General features: G+C 46.2%; 1 protein-coding gene across 1 annotated transcript; it reads right to left on the bottom strand.

Moving 5' to 3' along the window:
* Positions 1–452: 452 nt before the first annotated feature.
* On the bottom strand, positions 453–1,734 carry GSX1 (GS homeobox 1). Its single transcript, XM_004680167.2, has 2 exons — positions 1,283–1,734; positions 453–832 (listed from the first exon to the last, which is right to left on the bottom strand). The coding sequence occupies exons 1-2, from the start codon at positions 1,692–1,694 to the stop codon at positions 453–455; spliced, it is 792 nt and encodes a 263-aa protein (XP_004680224.2). The 5' UTR covers positions 1,695–1,734.
* Positions 1,735–16,335: the final 14,601 nt, after the last annotated feature.

Below are 16,335 nucleotides of genomic sequence, written 5' to 3'. Positions count from 1 at the left end.
GGTGGGGACAGTGACCACCGGAAAGAGGTGAGTAGGGAGGAAAGACTTAAAATAAACAGGAAGCAAACCGACTTCCTAGGGAGTGAAAAGGCGAGTTTGACCCAGCATGGAGGAGCAGAGAAAGCCTAAGCTAGCCCAGAGAGGGCGGGTGCGGAGACGCCGTTGGTCAGCAAGGCGCTGGCCCAGGCTGGCGCCCTCGCCGTCTGCGTGGCTGTAACTCAGGGGCTTGCAGAGTTCACAGCTCGGAGTTCGCTTTGGGCGGCCGCAGGCAGGGATACGAGAGCTACGTCTCTGCGAAGCTCTAGGCGCTGCGCATTGAGGTGGGGGTGGGGGCACGCTAAACTGAGCCAAATCCGTGCGCACCCGCTGTTTTAGGAACCCGCGCTTAGTTCTACGACCAGTCTTTGAGGCGCAGGGAGGGCGTAGGGCGAGCCACCTGGGGAGGCGCGCGCTTAGGGAGTGACGGTGAGATCCCGGTCGTCCTTTCCAGATGACGACGGAGACATGGGCAATTCGTCGTCGTCCTCGGAGCACTTGGCAGAGGAGAGCGACGCGCACTTGCAGCCTTGCGGTGCTCCCGTGCCCGCGTTTGCGCTCCCGCCGCCGCCGCGGTGGTTACTACCTTTGCCCTCCTTCTTGTGTTTCACCCGGCGGTTCTGGAACCAGATCTTAACCTGCTTCTCTGACAGATTCAGGTAGGTCGCGATCTCGATGCGGCGTAGTCGGGACAGGTACATGTTAGAGGCAAACTCACGCTCCAGCTCTAACAGTTGCGTGCTGGTGAACGCGGTGCGCATCCTCTTGCTGCTGGGCAGCTGGTTCGAGCTGCTGTCTGAAGGGAATGGAGCGCAGAGAGGGAAGCGTTCAGACCCCTGTGCTGAGGACCAGTCCTCCTTCAGGTGACTTTTAGAATCCCAGGACTTTGGTCTCTCACTCACCCTTTGGTCCCCAACCGGGCCGTAGCAGCTTGACATCCAGAATCTCCTTGCCAAGCCGCGGGACCCTCATCCACTGGCAATCACATGGCCCTGACGCTCTTAAAGAGCGATTTGTACCCCAGCCCTCACTCTTTGCTCGGCTAGCCCTCTAGGACCGGGACTTTTGCCTTACACTCCCTCCTGGTGTCCTTGGGGACCCTCAATTTACACGAGCTCGAGTGTCCCTTTTATAGCCCGACCTCATCCCCACCGTCCCCAGAAAGCTTCAGGTCCCCTCAACCCTGACTCGCTTACTCTCCTCGGTTCACTTCTGTACTGTCCCCCCGCGCGGCGACCCGGCTTACCCACAGAGATGCAGTGGAACTGCCTGGGGTCGGGCAGCGGATAGGAGGTCTGGTAGAGGGCGGCGGCAGCAGCTGCAGCGGCTGGGCCGTGAGCAACCCCGGGAGACACGGCCGAGTGCTGGCGGCCCAGGGGTGCGTGGCAGTACTGCGAGCCGAAGGGCGGGAAGGATGCCTTGAGCAGAGGCAACGCGGGCGGCCCGGGGGGCCCGTGCAGCTGCGAGGCGGTGACGCACAGCGGGCACACGCACAGCAGCCCGGCCTTGCGCGCGTGGCAGGCGCCAGGCGAGAGGCCGTGCAGTGCGTGCGGCGGAGGCACTGCATAGGGAAAGAGCTGCGGCGGGCTGCCATCGGGCGCTTTCTTTTCGCCTGCCTCGCGCAGCACAAGTGAATCCACCAGGAAGGAGCGCGGCATGGCCCCGGCGCGCGGTCGCCCCACCGCCAGCCCGCTCCTTGCGCCCCGCAGACCTCGGGGCTCTCCACACGGTTCACCCGGCTGCTGCCGCAGGTGCCTCTCTGCCCGGGAGGCTGAAGGCTGGCTGCTCTGAGGCCAAGCCTGAAGGGGCCGCCGCCGCTGCTGCTGCAGGCGCCGCCCAAACAGCGCGGGGTGCTGGCCAGTGCTAGTGGTGCTGAAAGGCGCCGGCGGCGCCGCTTAAATAGGACTATTGCCATGTGATGGGCTACGCCAGGAGCGGCCGGGGGCCTCTCAATAGGGTTTTTGTGCCTTTTCTCTTGGCATTCACTCTGCACGCTTCCTCATTATTTCACTTGTTAACTAAATGAACTGCATAATGTACTCTATTCTTGTCAACCCCACCCACGCCGTAACAGGCGCCCTCGCCCCCTGCTCTCCCTTTTGCGGGTTTATTTTCTCATTCTTCTGGGATTTAATATTCTTTTCTTTCTCTTTATTCCTTACTCCCCTCTAGCTTTGCATTGGCTATCAGACCGTTTATCTTATTGATTTTGCACACCCTTTCTTCACTTCCACAGATCTTCAAGGGCTCACACCCCATCTTCTCTGTGCACACCGTGACTGTCCCCTTCCTTTCCTCACTTAGCCCTATTTCCCCGAGATCAAGCTTCTTCCACTCAGTTCTTAGCGCTGCATATCCCGAGGGTGTCCCTACAGCCAGCCTCCGATTTCCACCTGTGGAATTCCTTCCCTGCTCCCAGTCTGATGAGAGAGGACCGGGCCTCTTGTAGGGGGAGGTGCCACTGAGAAGAGAGGAGAAAGACTCAGTATTTCGTATCCAGCACCAGCGCCATCGCTATCCCTGTGATTTCTCTAAAATTCTCAAATAGTCTTAACTTCAATGCTGCGTATAATATCCTGTCTTTGTTCTGATAGCTACTGGCCAACCAGTCTTTTATTTCAAATGACAGGGCTGTAGGTATAAAGAAGGAATCCGCCTCTGACAGTCTGGGACATGCACAAGGACTGGAGAATGAAGCTTAGACCTGAAGATCAAGATCTCACACCCCACCATAATGGCGAATGTAGACACCCTCTGCCCGCAGGAGTCTTTTCATCCCGCACAGCTCAGTAGACAGGCTGGTGCTCTAGGAAACCTTTGCCTTCCCACAGTTCGCCCCGCAGGACTGGAAGTAAGAGCAGTTGTATCCCCAGCTTTTGATGACTTAGCTCACCCAAACAGAGCCCTCCTCTCCCCAAGACCTTCTCTTGCCATGTCATTCTCTTCTTTCTGGTCACACAATGGTTAAACAACTTCAAAGGCCTGACGCTGAGTACACAGTTTCAGCATTTTTTTTTAATGGTCTGAGAACTCAAAGCCTCTTCTTCCAAAAGCTTTTTCCATACAATGGGAAATTAACATAAATATTTGAATTTGCAGCCCGGGACTTATCGCTGAAGACATTTACTTTCGGTTTTATTGGAACCAAGTCGCTGCAGTCACCTGCTCTGAGTCCTGAATGGAATTGTAATAAATGGAGAGGAAGGTGGTGGTGGTGGTGGTGTGTGTGGGGGGGTAGATTAGTGCACAAGAATAACATGTCCTAAACTAATGTGATTAGGGGTTTCATTGTTGACCTATTTGCTGTAACAATAAAATAAATTATAACTGAGTAAAAAGCAAATAACTTGTTATGAGAAAAAAAATGATTTTATAAAAGGGAGAGGGCCAGTGGGGGGAAAAGACCTGAATAGAGGGCACATCATTCATCTAGCAGAGGTGTACCAGTTTGGTGCTGCCTTGGTTGTTTGGCATGGGACAGGACCAAAGCTATCCCAGTGGACTCTATCCTAAGTCATCCAATGTAAGGATGTGTATTGCAAACCAACCAGAATGCAGAGGTGAAGCCTACCTTCAGGTTTAATTGCTCTCTGGGAAATTCGGGCTGGCCTGGACCACTGAATGAACTGAGAGCCGGGAACAGGACTGGAGAACGGCTTCCTGCAGTGTAGAGGCAAATAAGAGCCCTGCAGGGTAAGCCCCCTACCTCCCCCCAGCCTCTGGGCCAGGAGTCACGGACCTGCAAAAGACCAGAGCCATCTCTCCAGTGAGCTGAAGTCTGCGCCCAGGCAGGAAGGGGTTAAGAGTCCCTGAATGTGAACAAGGCCAAAGCTACTGGGAAAGAATATCTAGAGGGGAGGGGGGAATATAACCAGTTTTTTTCCCCTTCAGCCTCTGGACCTTATTGAATGTCATTGAAGAAAGTTTTGAATGCCAGATAAAGAGAGGCGAATTAAAGTGTGTGACAGCGGAGGATAAGCGAACACAAAGAGAACTCTGTCACACTTTGGGGCAAAATCCGTGGGCTTTTTACCAAGTCTCTTCGCTATGATTGAATTAAGTAATAGGAAAACATTTTCTTTCAGTTTAGAGCCATTAGACAAAAACTTCAAAGCGAATAACACTTTTTAATGTGCAGCCCACAATGGATGGGGTTTTGTGCTGAAATGTTTAAACGGTTTGTTGTGAAACTCAGAGCTGAAGAGACCCGGGCCCAAGCAAAATAGCATCCCTGAGAGTGTCTTCAAGAGGTCTGGGAAGGACGCACCCTTAATCTGCCCTGTCTAAGGCAGGCAGGCTGTGAACAGAGAGGGGTGCCCTGTTAGGAGTCCCGGACCTGTCCAGCGCACCCCAGGTCCTGTGCCTGCTCCGTGTGTCGCTGGGAATGTGGTCGAAGGAAACAAGCACATCTGGGCATCCAGAGCTTTACCAGCTCTGCTGCCCACCCAAGTCTCTCTGCTGACCACCTGCTTTCTGGACACGATCTTTGGAGACTCGAGGGCACTCTTGGGGTACACTCTGGACGATCTTCAGAGTTTTGAAGGCACTCTTGGGGTACATAGCAGCTGGCTGTTGTGCTGCTTTCTTGTCAAAGTACATCCCAGGGCTGGCTTCAGCCACGTTTGAATTTTACAGTAGCAAGCAAACGCCCCCTAGGGTGGGGTGGCGGTGGAAGGAGGTAGCAGGATAAGCCCAACAGTCCAAGAGAGGGCAGAATAGGGAGCCCCCTTGCCTGGTAGGCCTTATGTGCCCCGATGCTGGCTTTCAAGTGTCCATCAGACACAGTTCGGCTTGGAATTATTTCTGTGGTCCGGGTCTTTTCCTCTCCTTTCATGCTGTCTCCTTTCCTGTTGATACAGAAAACAGGTCATTTTTCTCCTGGAAAGTAGCTCTTAGATATTTATAGCAAAGCCTGCACAAAAGGGAGTATGTGTAGACTTACTTCCTTACCCCTTCATATGTTTATACAAAGTACGCCTACCTCCTCAGGGAGACCAACTGCTCTATTTAAAAGTATTATTTCTCTTCTTTATTCTCCCCATCACCTCTGTACTGATAAGTACCTTTTAATTTTTTGTCTTTTGCAAATTTCCATAACTGAAATATATGCTCCATTGAGGATACACACATTTGTCACTTTTGTACTTTATGGTATTCTAATTCAGCAAAGTTCTCAACACATACTATGAACACATATTTGCTGGCTACATAAATGAATGAAAGAGACTTGACTCAGGAGGTGGGAAGGGTAGGAGAACACCCTGGTTTACTGCTTAAAACACTTAGAAACTTAGGAGCTTGGCATAGGGTGAGTAACTTGCAGAGACTGATTCTCCCTGCCAATTCACTCTTCCTAGTACCTGGGCCATCACAGGAACTAATGCGTTTGTTGAGTAAATAATAGATCTGTAGGTCTTAGCCCTCCTTGGGAGATTCTTAGGTTCTTCAGAGAGTAAGAAGTTACCATTCAAGGTAGTCTAGTTTTCTGTTCTACAGGAATGGATGACTCCATTTGTAGTTCAAGTCTGGTTTTATCATCTCTGTCTTTTCATGGCATAAAGGAGAAGGGTTGGTTTAAAAGAGAGGAGAGGCCCTCCCTGGTGGCGCAGCGGGTTAAAGCACAGCACTGAGAATCTGAAGCCACTTCCGCATGAGTTCGATTCCCGCCTGCCGCCTGCCCCGGAGGAGACCACATGGCGAGCCAGACCTCTCCTGGCCCGCCCGCTGCTTCCCTCAGCAGTGTACTTCCTAGATCTGCCTGTTCTGCTCCCCGCTCTGTCTCTGGTGAAGCCTCTCACCGCCCCTGAGCCTCTGGCCTGTACCCCAGTTCTGTATGAATAAATAAATAAATCTTAAAAAAAAAAAAAAAAAAAAAAAAAAGAGAGGAGATAGTATATACCTTGGAATTATCAGTGATTATTTTTTCTCTTTTTGTCTATGTGCAAAGTCATAGTTAGATGCATTGCATTTTAGTTCTTAAACTCAGAGCACTCTGCTTATATCCCATGATGAAAATGTCATTCTAAAGGTGAGCAGAGAGATCAGCCATAGAAAGAGAGATTTGAAACTTATGTATGCAAAACTGATATCGTTAGTGTTTGGATGGAAGAGTCTCCCATGAGAGTAGAGAAAAAACTGGATTATTGTCTTCCTGGGAATGCCCATATTCAAAGAGATAAGTGGAAAGGAGGCTCCTTTCAGTTCTGAAGCATTTCCAGCAACTATTTTTGATGAGTTTTAAGATAGATACTTCATGCTGGAAATAGTGTGGCAGAAAGCTACTGGGAAGAGAAGAGGTGAAAGATGGAAAGAACCAGGGTCCACAAAGATCAAGGAGCTTCCAGCCTATTTTATATGAGTAGAGATAACTATTTATCTTTTTAATTATCTTTTGAATTTTCTATTACTTGCAGCTCTAGCTAATGATAGGTAGGTCTAGATTAGGATTCCTGAGACTTGATCCATCCAGACAATAAGAACCAAGCCAAATGAAGGAGTTGGTGGTAACCATGTCCTAATTGCTGGGATATCCTCTTCTCCTTTCCCAACTAGATCACAAGCCCTTAAAATACAGAGATAAAAATTTACATTTACTGGCATCACCTACCTTCTCATAGCACATTATATATATGTGTGTGTGTATATATTATATATAATATTATGTATATACGATACAGTTACTACATATAGTACATATTATTATACACAATACACTGCATAATACATTATACATATACTATACATAATATTATATAGAGAGTATATTTAATGTTAGTGTGAATGGCAGTGACATTGCACCTGTTCAGTGCATCTCGATGAATATCATGATAGATCATAAGCTCTCAGCACTTTAGCTTAAACTTAGTAAAATTTGAATGCTATCTTAGCTCCTCTGAAAAGATTAAAGATGACATACATGTAACCTAAATGTGACCAGGCTTTCAGTTCTTGGGTAAGAGTGAAGGGAATAAACATGGATGACCTAGAGCCTGTTTGAAGCTTGCAGGACCTTTAGTTTCACATGAAAAAGACCTCCCTTTCCCACCTTCTTTCTGGAAGCCCTCTGTGACTGCCTTATAAGTGCCCATGGCCTGTCTGCAAGTGGGGACCACCCGTGTTCACCCCTTAGTCCATGTACTCGGTCTGGGGTAGCTCTACTGCGGATTTCCCCATCTTCCTAAGGGTTTCAGCAGGAGGTGTTTATAGATTTAAAGAAAAATAGATAATGGGTTTGAAACTGACAAAACCAGTTTCACCTAAAATAGTTTTCCACTGATGAATGAATACTTCTAAGCCTAGACTTTAGATTTAGCTCCCATTTCCCCATATGGAAGTGACTCTTGAGTCAAGAGCCTAGACCTGCTTGTCTGTGGCCTAAGGCAATATTGTCATCAGGAAACTTGGTTTTGAGGCTCTCTGCTGGAAATATTCCTGGTGTGGCCTTTCCCTGCCAACAACAGGAGCCCACAGCTCCATGATCAGCCAGGTGGCAGCATAAAGCAATAAACCTGAGGACAGCGGTGACTTCCTTCCACTGCTCAGTTCTCCCACACTGATGCTCTCTCCCATCTGGACCAGAGCAGACCCACGGCCCATCCTCACCCCCAGCCCCCATTTTCTGAAAGGCTTTGTGAGAAAGTGAAGATACACTGTCAGAAGGGAAAAAGCAAAGGACTTTAAGGCTGAAATGCTGTGGTTTATCATGCAGAGCAGAGCAGATTGGTTAAAAAAAAAAATGTCCTGGGAAATCTGTCACCATCACCCACTCCTACTCCCACCTCTGATGAAAACAATCAAACCTGGTTTTGTTCAGCAAAGTGTTTCAATTAGCAATTTCTCTGAGCCACAGTGAACAAGTAAAAGACAATGTGTCCTCATTGTTCTTCAGAAAAGGGGAGGGAGCAAAAGGAAGGAAAGGTTCCTAGAGAGTCTACTCCTAAGAGGATTTCTTGGTGATTCTTTAACCCTGGCAGGGAGCTGAATACTTTTATCCCAGTTGCAATCCTGGCAGAGAGTTGCATAGGGAAATCAGAGGACCACCAATGAATTTTGGCGTCATCTTGTCTTACTGTCATGTAGAATTCCAAAGAATGAAGCTTCACCATTTGGTTAGTATTTCTCATGCTCAGGAATGATGATTCTTAATTCCCATAGAGAACATTGCATCTGACATAATTTATTTGTTTTTTTTTTTTGTAATTTTTGCATGGAAGAGCTGGGGTATAGGCCAGATGTGCAAGGGCTGTAGGGATAGTGAGAGGATTGCCAGAGACAGAGTGGGGAGCAGAATAGGTGGGTCTACTGAAATATATTGCTGAGCTGAGTAGCCGGTGAGACAGGAGAGATCTGCTGTGCCATATGCGGATTTGCTCCCTGGTTGGGGATCAAACTCAGGCACTCAGGCTGTAGCAGTGATTGTACTGGGACTTAACTCTTAGGCCACCAGGGAAGTTCTGACATCATTTCTTGAATCACTGTAATTGTGATTTTAGAGTACCAGGCTATCTCCAGAAAGCAGGCCCTGTAAAAGGGAAGGAAAATTGAATGCTTAGAATAAACAGAGAACTGTCTATTAGAGGATCTGCTCTAGAGCTCAGGCCTCATAAAGTCTGATTTTTAGTTAACAGGGTAACAGTAATGAATAAATTACCCCCAAAGAAAAGTCATTTCTTTTTACTTCTTCGGCTAGAAAGTGAAGTCTAAATCCATGGGGCAGTTCATATCAGCTAAAGCTTTAGGGGTAAACTTAGCTGGCTCTGAACAGGTACTGCAAGGAGCTATCACTTCTATCTTGTCTAGTTTTTACAATAGACACAAACATGTCTTATGCTTATATTACTCATTAAGGGTCAAAGCATAAATGGGGAACAACCTGAGAGATCTCTTCAACCCAATCCCTTGCCTTGGGGTGGCTTGATATGTCCCCTGACCCTTCAGGCAATTCAATCACTGCACCCTGACAGCAATTGTGATGTACATGATCTCTGTAAGGGGTGCAGATACCATGATAGTTGTCCTACCCTGATCTAAGACTTCACTAAGGGATTGAATGCTTAGAATGAATAGAGATCAATTTCCTGTGTCTTTTTCTTGATTTTTGATTCCCTGATGGGTGCAGAGATCTGTACCCCTTAATGCTAACAAGCTGAGTTCTGTGCAAAGAACCTTCATCAAGTTGGCTTCAGAGGGAGGGTTGATCTGTGAATACTTCTTTAGTTGGCAATTGGCTTATGAAAAGATGATGTGAAATATTTAAATATCAAGTCAATCAGATAACAACTCCAAAATTATCTCAAACTGTAGCATGTGACTAATAAAATACAGACTTTATACTTCTAGCCAGTAGTTCATTTTATTGTAAAAACATATCATATCATGTAATTTTATGACAGAACTTGGAAGGGTAGAACTTTCTGGAGTTTTTCAATTCTTTGCTGACCTAGACTCATAGAATGATATTTATTTTAATTAAATAAATTGGTCACTATTTAATACTTCTGTGCCAGGCATATGTATTAACTTATTTCGTCATCACAATAATAAAATGAACTGCAATTTAGACATTTAAAATATTTATTTATTTGTCAGATATAGCTTGGAATAGTTTTTGGTAAGTAACCTACTTGACTGGCACTCACAGATTTGAGAAACATATGAATAGGTATAACTATTGTTTCTATTTTACAGTTGTGGAAACTGAGCCAAGATAAGTAACTGGCCAAGTAGATAGAGGTTCAACTAAAATCTTGGGTAATAGTGGTGGTTGTTGCCAAGATGAAGGGAAGGATGAATACTGAAGAAAATGAGCCATTTCTACCCCTCTTGTTATTATCCACTAAATAAGTATATCTTAAGCTCCTGCCCTGCTTTGAGTAGGATAACATAGTTCTTAAGAGAAGTATATCTGAGGACACCCCAACTGTGATCTTGGGCAAGTCGTTCAATTCTCTGAGCCTCAGTTGCACACTGTACAATATAGAGCATAATAGTGCCTCCTTCGTAAAATTGCTGAAGACTAGAAGAAGTTAGGCTTCTAAAATTTTTTTAAACATTTATTTATTTATGCATACAGATCTGGAGTACAGACCAGAGGTGCAAGGGCAGTGAGAGGAGTCATCAGACAGAGTGGGGGACAGAACAGGCCGACTGATGAAGTACACTGCCGAGGGGAACAGTGGGGGGGGGTCAGGAGAGGTCTGCTGCACCATGTGGGTCACTTCCAGGGCGGGGATCGAACTCATGCTGAAGTGACTTTAGATTCTTAGTGCTGTGCTTTAACCCTCTGTGCCACCAGGGAGGGCCCAGACTTCTAAAATATTTAGTGCCATGTCCACTCACAAGGTAACCACTCAATAAACACTATTTATTATCATATCACATAGGTAATTTCATGCAAACCCCAGAATCCAGACACCTGCATTACATTAGAAGACCAAGTTCCCCTGTGACACCCCAAGGTGAATCCCGGAATAGCTCAGAGGGGTGGACAAGTCAGAATGCCATTCTGTGTGATGTTCTTCTAGAACTTCCCTTGCCTGGGGATGAACATTCTGGGTCACCATTAGTGGGTAGATCAGGGTGAGGGTCCCAGATAAATGGAACAAATACACAGTGTGAGTAACTCATTCAGATTCCTTACTCCAGAAATACCGCTCTCCCCCATTGATCATGACCTAAATTAAAGACAGGAGCTTCCCATTCATTGCAAAATTCCATAGCAAGTGTGAGAACAGCATTTAGTCTGGGAACCATTCCACTAAGATCAGTCTCCTCTAGCTGGTCCAGGGGGCAAGGAGAGTAGCCCATATGAGAGCTGTTGAGAAACTCTCTTGAGTCCAGAGAAATCAGAGAAATGTAAATTAAAAAGAAAACCAATTAAAAAGATGTGGTAAGTATACACAATGGAATATTACTCAGCACTCAAAAAGAGAAACTCATGCCTTTTGCAGCAACATGGATGGAGCTGGAAGGAATCATGCTTAGTGAAATAAGCCAGAAAGAAAAAGAAAAATACCAGTTGGTTTCACTCATAGCAGGAGCATAAAGTACTGGGGGGGTGGGCGGAGGGTGGATGGGCGGGAATAATAATGAATAACTATATACCAGAGACATTTTACGGGGTTGGAGTGGGGAATGAGATAAAAAAAATGGGGTGTGGGGGGAAGTGCACTAGACTGTGGTGATGGCACATGGGTGATTTGGTGATGGGAAGCCCACGGGGATTACAACTGAGATGGAAAAAGGCACAAAATGTTGTAAAAATAAACTATTATAATAAAATAATACAAAAAGAAAACCAAACCAAAACAAGTGACCCAACTGGTGGCTCTGGGGTCTGGTAATAACCATGCGTTAATCCTTTCAGTGCTTGCAAGAGGGACTGAAAAGCTTTGTCTGTGGAGAATGTGTGGTAGTCTCCCTCTCTCCTGACTTCTCTTCTTCCTCACTTTCTTTTTCTCTCTTCCCTTGTCTTTTAGTGTTTGTCATCTTCGTCACCATCATTAGGCAATGGAATTTTGGAGAACAATGACCTAATTTAGCCTCTTGTATTATCGGTACAGCAACAGGCCCCTACATCTATATTAAACAGTAAAGGCAGGACTTAATACAGGAAATTGGAGTTTACAGAACTCGAGGAAAGGGTGGGAAGGTGACTCCAGGCTGAGCCTTCAGGAAGTTCAGTGACACCTAACCAGCTGAGTCAGGGTCTGTCCTGGGGCTGCATGGGTCCCCCAGACATAGTTGGCCCCGTGTAATCAAAGGTGTTGCATGAGTGTAGCGTTGGTGAAATTTTTATTTCTGGAAACATTCAGAAAAGAACTGTTCTTGCCTGGGGAAGGGAAGAAACATCTCTTGGAGGAGGGGAGGCTTGCCTTCTCCTGCAAGGGCACTAGGATTTAGATTAACAAGGTGCAGCTGAGTGGGCAGGATGGGCAACAAAGAACAGCTGGAAAGGACAGCGTGGGATGATGTACAAAATCATACTTTGTGATGTAATGAATTTTGTGGGGATGGAGGGTGGCACAGGAGCAGTAGAGGGAGAGCCTGTTGTGAGGACTGATGCCGAGTTTCAGAAAAAGCCGTGACCCTACCGTGTAGATGCCTCACTGCCGTCACATGTCTCCTATCACCTTGTTTTCTTCCACCGACTAGTTTTTCCACCCAGCTAATTTCTGGGCAGAAGAACAGTTTGCCACTTCTCTAGCCAGGAAATTCCAGGAGGGGAAAATGGCAGCCTGTTTCTGAAGGCCGGGGAGACAGCCTCTTCCCCAAATTCTCTGGTACAGGACCAGAAGAAGAGCCGCTGTTAGCATAAAATGGAGAGAGAGGATGGAATGTAGCTCACATTAGCAGACAATATTGCTTTGATTGCAGACAACACACATGAATTGAATTGATAAAGGAATCTTCCCATCAAAGCCAGAAATGAGTGGAAATTAACTTTAACAAAGTAAGCAACTGTGTTCGAGAGTCAGGAGGAAGAAACCCATCGCATACTTTGTACATGTCAGAGACGTAGAGGAACAAAGTGTTCAGGCCCATCGCGAGCACGGGAGTGATTAATAAACACTTACACGGACATTCATCTGACAGGCGACTGACAAAGCCCCTCAATGATGGGGAGAAGGGGCATTTCTTCTTGATAGATGTATCTGAAATGCTCATTTACTCCTTTTTGATGGATTTAAATGTCCAGGTATTCTCTCTCCATAGAAATTGATTCTGAAATGGTGCTGGGTTAAAAATAAGGGCCAGGGATTTAACTACATCGATGTGGTAGAAAATGTATTCATCCTCGTCATCAATGCATAGATTGAAAAGTGCTGTTGTTTAGTGGAGCTTTGCAGCGGGGGGTGGGGGTAGTTATTCTTTTTAAAGTACAAAGTAAAATAGACAGGTATAAAATCACTCTATTCTGCCTGAGATTCTGTAAATAATGTTAGGGACTAAATGCTAGCCTTTTTCTTCCTGGTCTGAAACAGTTTAAAAATTATCTATTGGAAACCAATTCTCAACGGGTAGACTTAATTTTGGACTTAGATTTGCATTAGGTCTGAATTTTCTAATGGAGGGGGCATGAATGTGGCCACAGAAGACTGATAATGTGACCCCAAAGGGCAGGCAAGTCCTTCTTTCAGACTCCCCACCTGTTCTTTCCTTCGAAGTAACAAGGCAGGGTCGAGTCTCTTAGACTGAATTATATACCACATTGGTACCACAGCCTTTTCCGCATCCATGAAGCTCAGCTCCAACCTGCTCCTCAAGGGTTCCATCTGGGTGGCTCCTCTGCCTGTCAGGTGGGTCCCAGGGATATTGAGTCAAGTCCAGGTAGGAGGGAAGAAGTGTCGTTTGTGTGGATATCATGCAATTTCCACCTACACTGATGATGTGACGGTACTTAGAGGACTCTCTGGTGCCAGTCTCCATGGGAGACAGGAGTGTGTCTCCTTTGGTCTCCTAAACATCTACAGCAAGACCAATCTGGCTTTGAGAGCTCTATATAGAGCAGTTATAGTTGATCCCATCATTAGTTTTCCCAGACACTCAGACACATGTGGGCTCAGGCATCTTAAAGGAAAATATAGGTGGCCTCAGAAGTCCAAAGGCTTTCTTTCCTGGAATGTATGCCAAGGCACTGAAGCACAGCTGATGGTCCTGTTCTGTCCCGTACAGTCTGCAGGTGGCATAGACTGCAGGTGAGCAAACCTAGGCTTGCGTCCCTAATTAAGTCAAAGGAATCTGATAAATTAAGGAATTCTCTCTAGTGTGCTAGAAAATGGCACAGTGTCTGCTAATGACAGCTACAAATGACAGAAAGTCTAATTAATAGTGTTTGAACACATACGCTAGTGCTTTTTTCATAAAAACAATGTAGAGTTGGCTATGGGGATCTAGACTTTTCTTTCTGCCATCCTTGGTCAGCCCACCGCCTTATGTGGGCAGAGGCTGCCGCATGCCCCACCTTACCTGCTCCAGGTAGGGAAGAGTAAAGGGGATTTTGACAAAGAATGAGCCACCCTTTCAGCAGCAACCAATTTCTGAATATTCCACCTTAAAAACTTCTGCTCCATGCCACCCTTACAGTGTAAAGGGGCCTCGTTGTGGGGACTGGGTCAGCTGACCACTGGTGTCAATCACAAGTGTGACAATGACCACATAAAGGAGAATGAGGGACAGCAGCTATAATCAGGGATGTCTCAGTCAGCATAGACTGTTGCAACAAACCCCTTTGGCTGCATGACTACAACAAGATATGTTTATTTTCTTACAGTTCTAGAGAATACAAGTCCGAGATCGGTGGGGCTGGGTTGTTGGCGAGGGCCTCCTTCCAAATTGTAGACAGGTATCCTCTCATTGTGTCCTCATGGATGCAACAAAGAAATGGCGGAAGTAAGCTTTCCTGTCTTTCTATAAAGGCACTAATCCTATCACCAGGGATACACCATCCCCATCTGACTACCTCCCAGAGCTTCACCTCCCAGTACTATCATATTGGGGAAGTGTTTTAGCACATGAGTGAGGGGAGTTCATAAATTTTCAGACCATGGGATGATATAATTGTAAGGTATATTTGTAAGCAAGGTTGACTCAAGATCTGTCACCTGAGGGCCCTCTCTGGTGGCACAAAAGTTTAAAAAACAGCACTCTGAAGTTATCCACAGCCACTGCATGAGTTCGATACCCAGGCAGGGAGGTGACCCACATGGTGCCACAGACCTCTCCTGTCTCCCCCACTGCAGTATATTTCAGTTACTCTGCCTGTTCTGCACCCCACTGCCTCTGGTAAATCCTCTCACCCCCTGCACCTCTGGCCTGTACCCCAGTTCTGTATGATTACATAAATATATCTTTAAAAAAAAATAATGCGCAAGATCTGCCTCCTGAGGACCCAACTTTGCGGGCTACTGGGTTCACTTTTTCTAATATCTGGTTAAAAAAGCCTGTCTCCCCACCCCTTCCCAGGTGCCACAGGAACTCCAATACCTTCCCAAGAAGCCTGGGGACACCTGTAATCAGTTTGTGCAGAGCCCCTTCTCTCTTGCCTGAATGTCTACCATGCTCCTCCTGACCCCCTCTTCCTCCTCTCCTCCCCCTCCCACTTCCCCCCTTGTCCCCCCCTTCCCCTCACCCCATCACACATGGCTCATGCACACTGGAAGGTGTCTTTTCAACTCATTGAAAACCAGGCGTGCACACAGATCTTTGATGCAGTTTAGTTAGCTAGTATCTACTTTAATCAACTTCTTAGCTAAGGTATAAAATAGTGTTTAGGTCAAAATCAGAGCGGCGAGTCTGCCTTTTCAAAGAATGTTTTCTAAAGAATGATTTCCTGTTTTTCATCTGTAATCTAATTCTCAAGGGCTTTTCAGAACAGAGTCTTCTTTTTCACCTTAAGATCATCTTTTCCTTTCTTCTAGCATTTTATAGCCTGATGTTTTTTGTTGTAAATTACATATGCAATGAGTGATAATTAGTCTCACCCATTCTAATGGGCTTTAAGGGAATTTGTTTCCTAAGACCCAACAGTCACTTCTAATGTGTGGTGAGTGTGAAATTCCAGTTGAATTTTGAAGACTTAGAAAAATAATACAAAATTTACCACTAATAATTCTTTGTGTACTGGAATGATAATATTTAGAAGTAAAAATATATGTTATGGTCCTCCCTGGTGGCGCAGCGGGTTAAAGCACAGCACTGAGAAGCTAAAGCCACTTCCACATGAGTTCGATTCCCGCCTGCCCCGGAGGTGACCACATGGCGTGGCAGACCTCTCCTGACCCGCCTGCTGCTCCCCTCAGCAGTGTACTTTGATCATCTGCCTGTTCTGCTCCCCACTCTGACTCTGATGAAGCCTCTCGCCGCCCCTGAGACTCTGGCCTGTACCCCAGTTCTGTATGCACAAATAAATAAATCTTTAAAAAATATATATATATGTTACTATTAATTTCACTTGTTTCTCTTTATTTTTTTAATGTGGCCACAGTAAAATTTAAAAGTTTGCATGTGGCTCACATTATATATTTTTTAGAGATTTATTTATTTCTGCATACAAGAACTGAGGTACAGGCCAGAGGTGCAGGAGGTGAGAGGCTTCACCAGAGACAGAGTGGGGAACATAAGAGGTAGATTGATTAAGTGCACTGCCGAGGGGAGCAGCAGGTGAGACAGGAGAGGTCCACTGTGCCATGTCGGTCAGCTCTCTGGCCAGGGATCGAATTCATACTACAGTGGCTATGGATAGCTTCATAGTACAGCTTTTACCCCTGTGCCACCAGGGAGGGCCCTCACATTTTATTT

Source organism: Condylura cristata, unplaced genomic scaffold, assembly GCF_000260355.1.
Source record: "Condylura cristata isolate star-nosed mole 26May11 unplaced genomic scaffold, ConCri1.0 scaffold00010, whole genome shotgun sequence".
Classification (NCBI taxonomy): Eukaryota; Metazoa; Chordata; class Mammalia; order Eulipotyphla; family Talpidae; genus Condylura; species Condylura cristata.
Note: the sequence above shows the minus strand (reverse complement) of the source record. Positions and strands in the feature narration are given on the sequence as shown.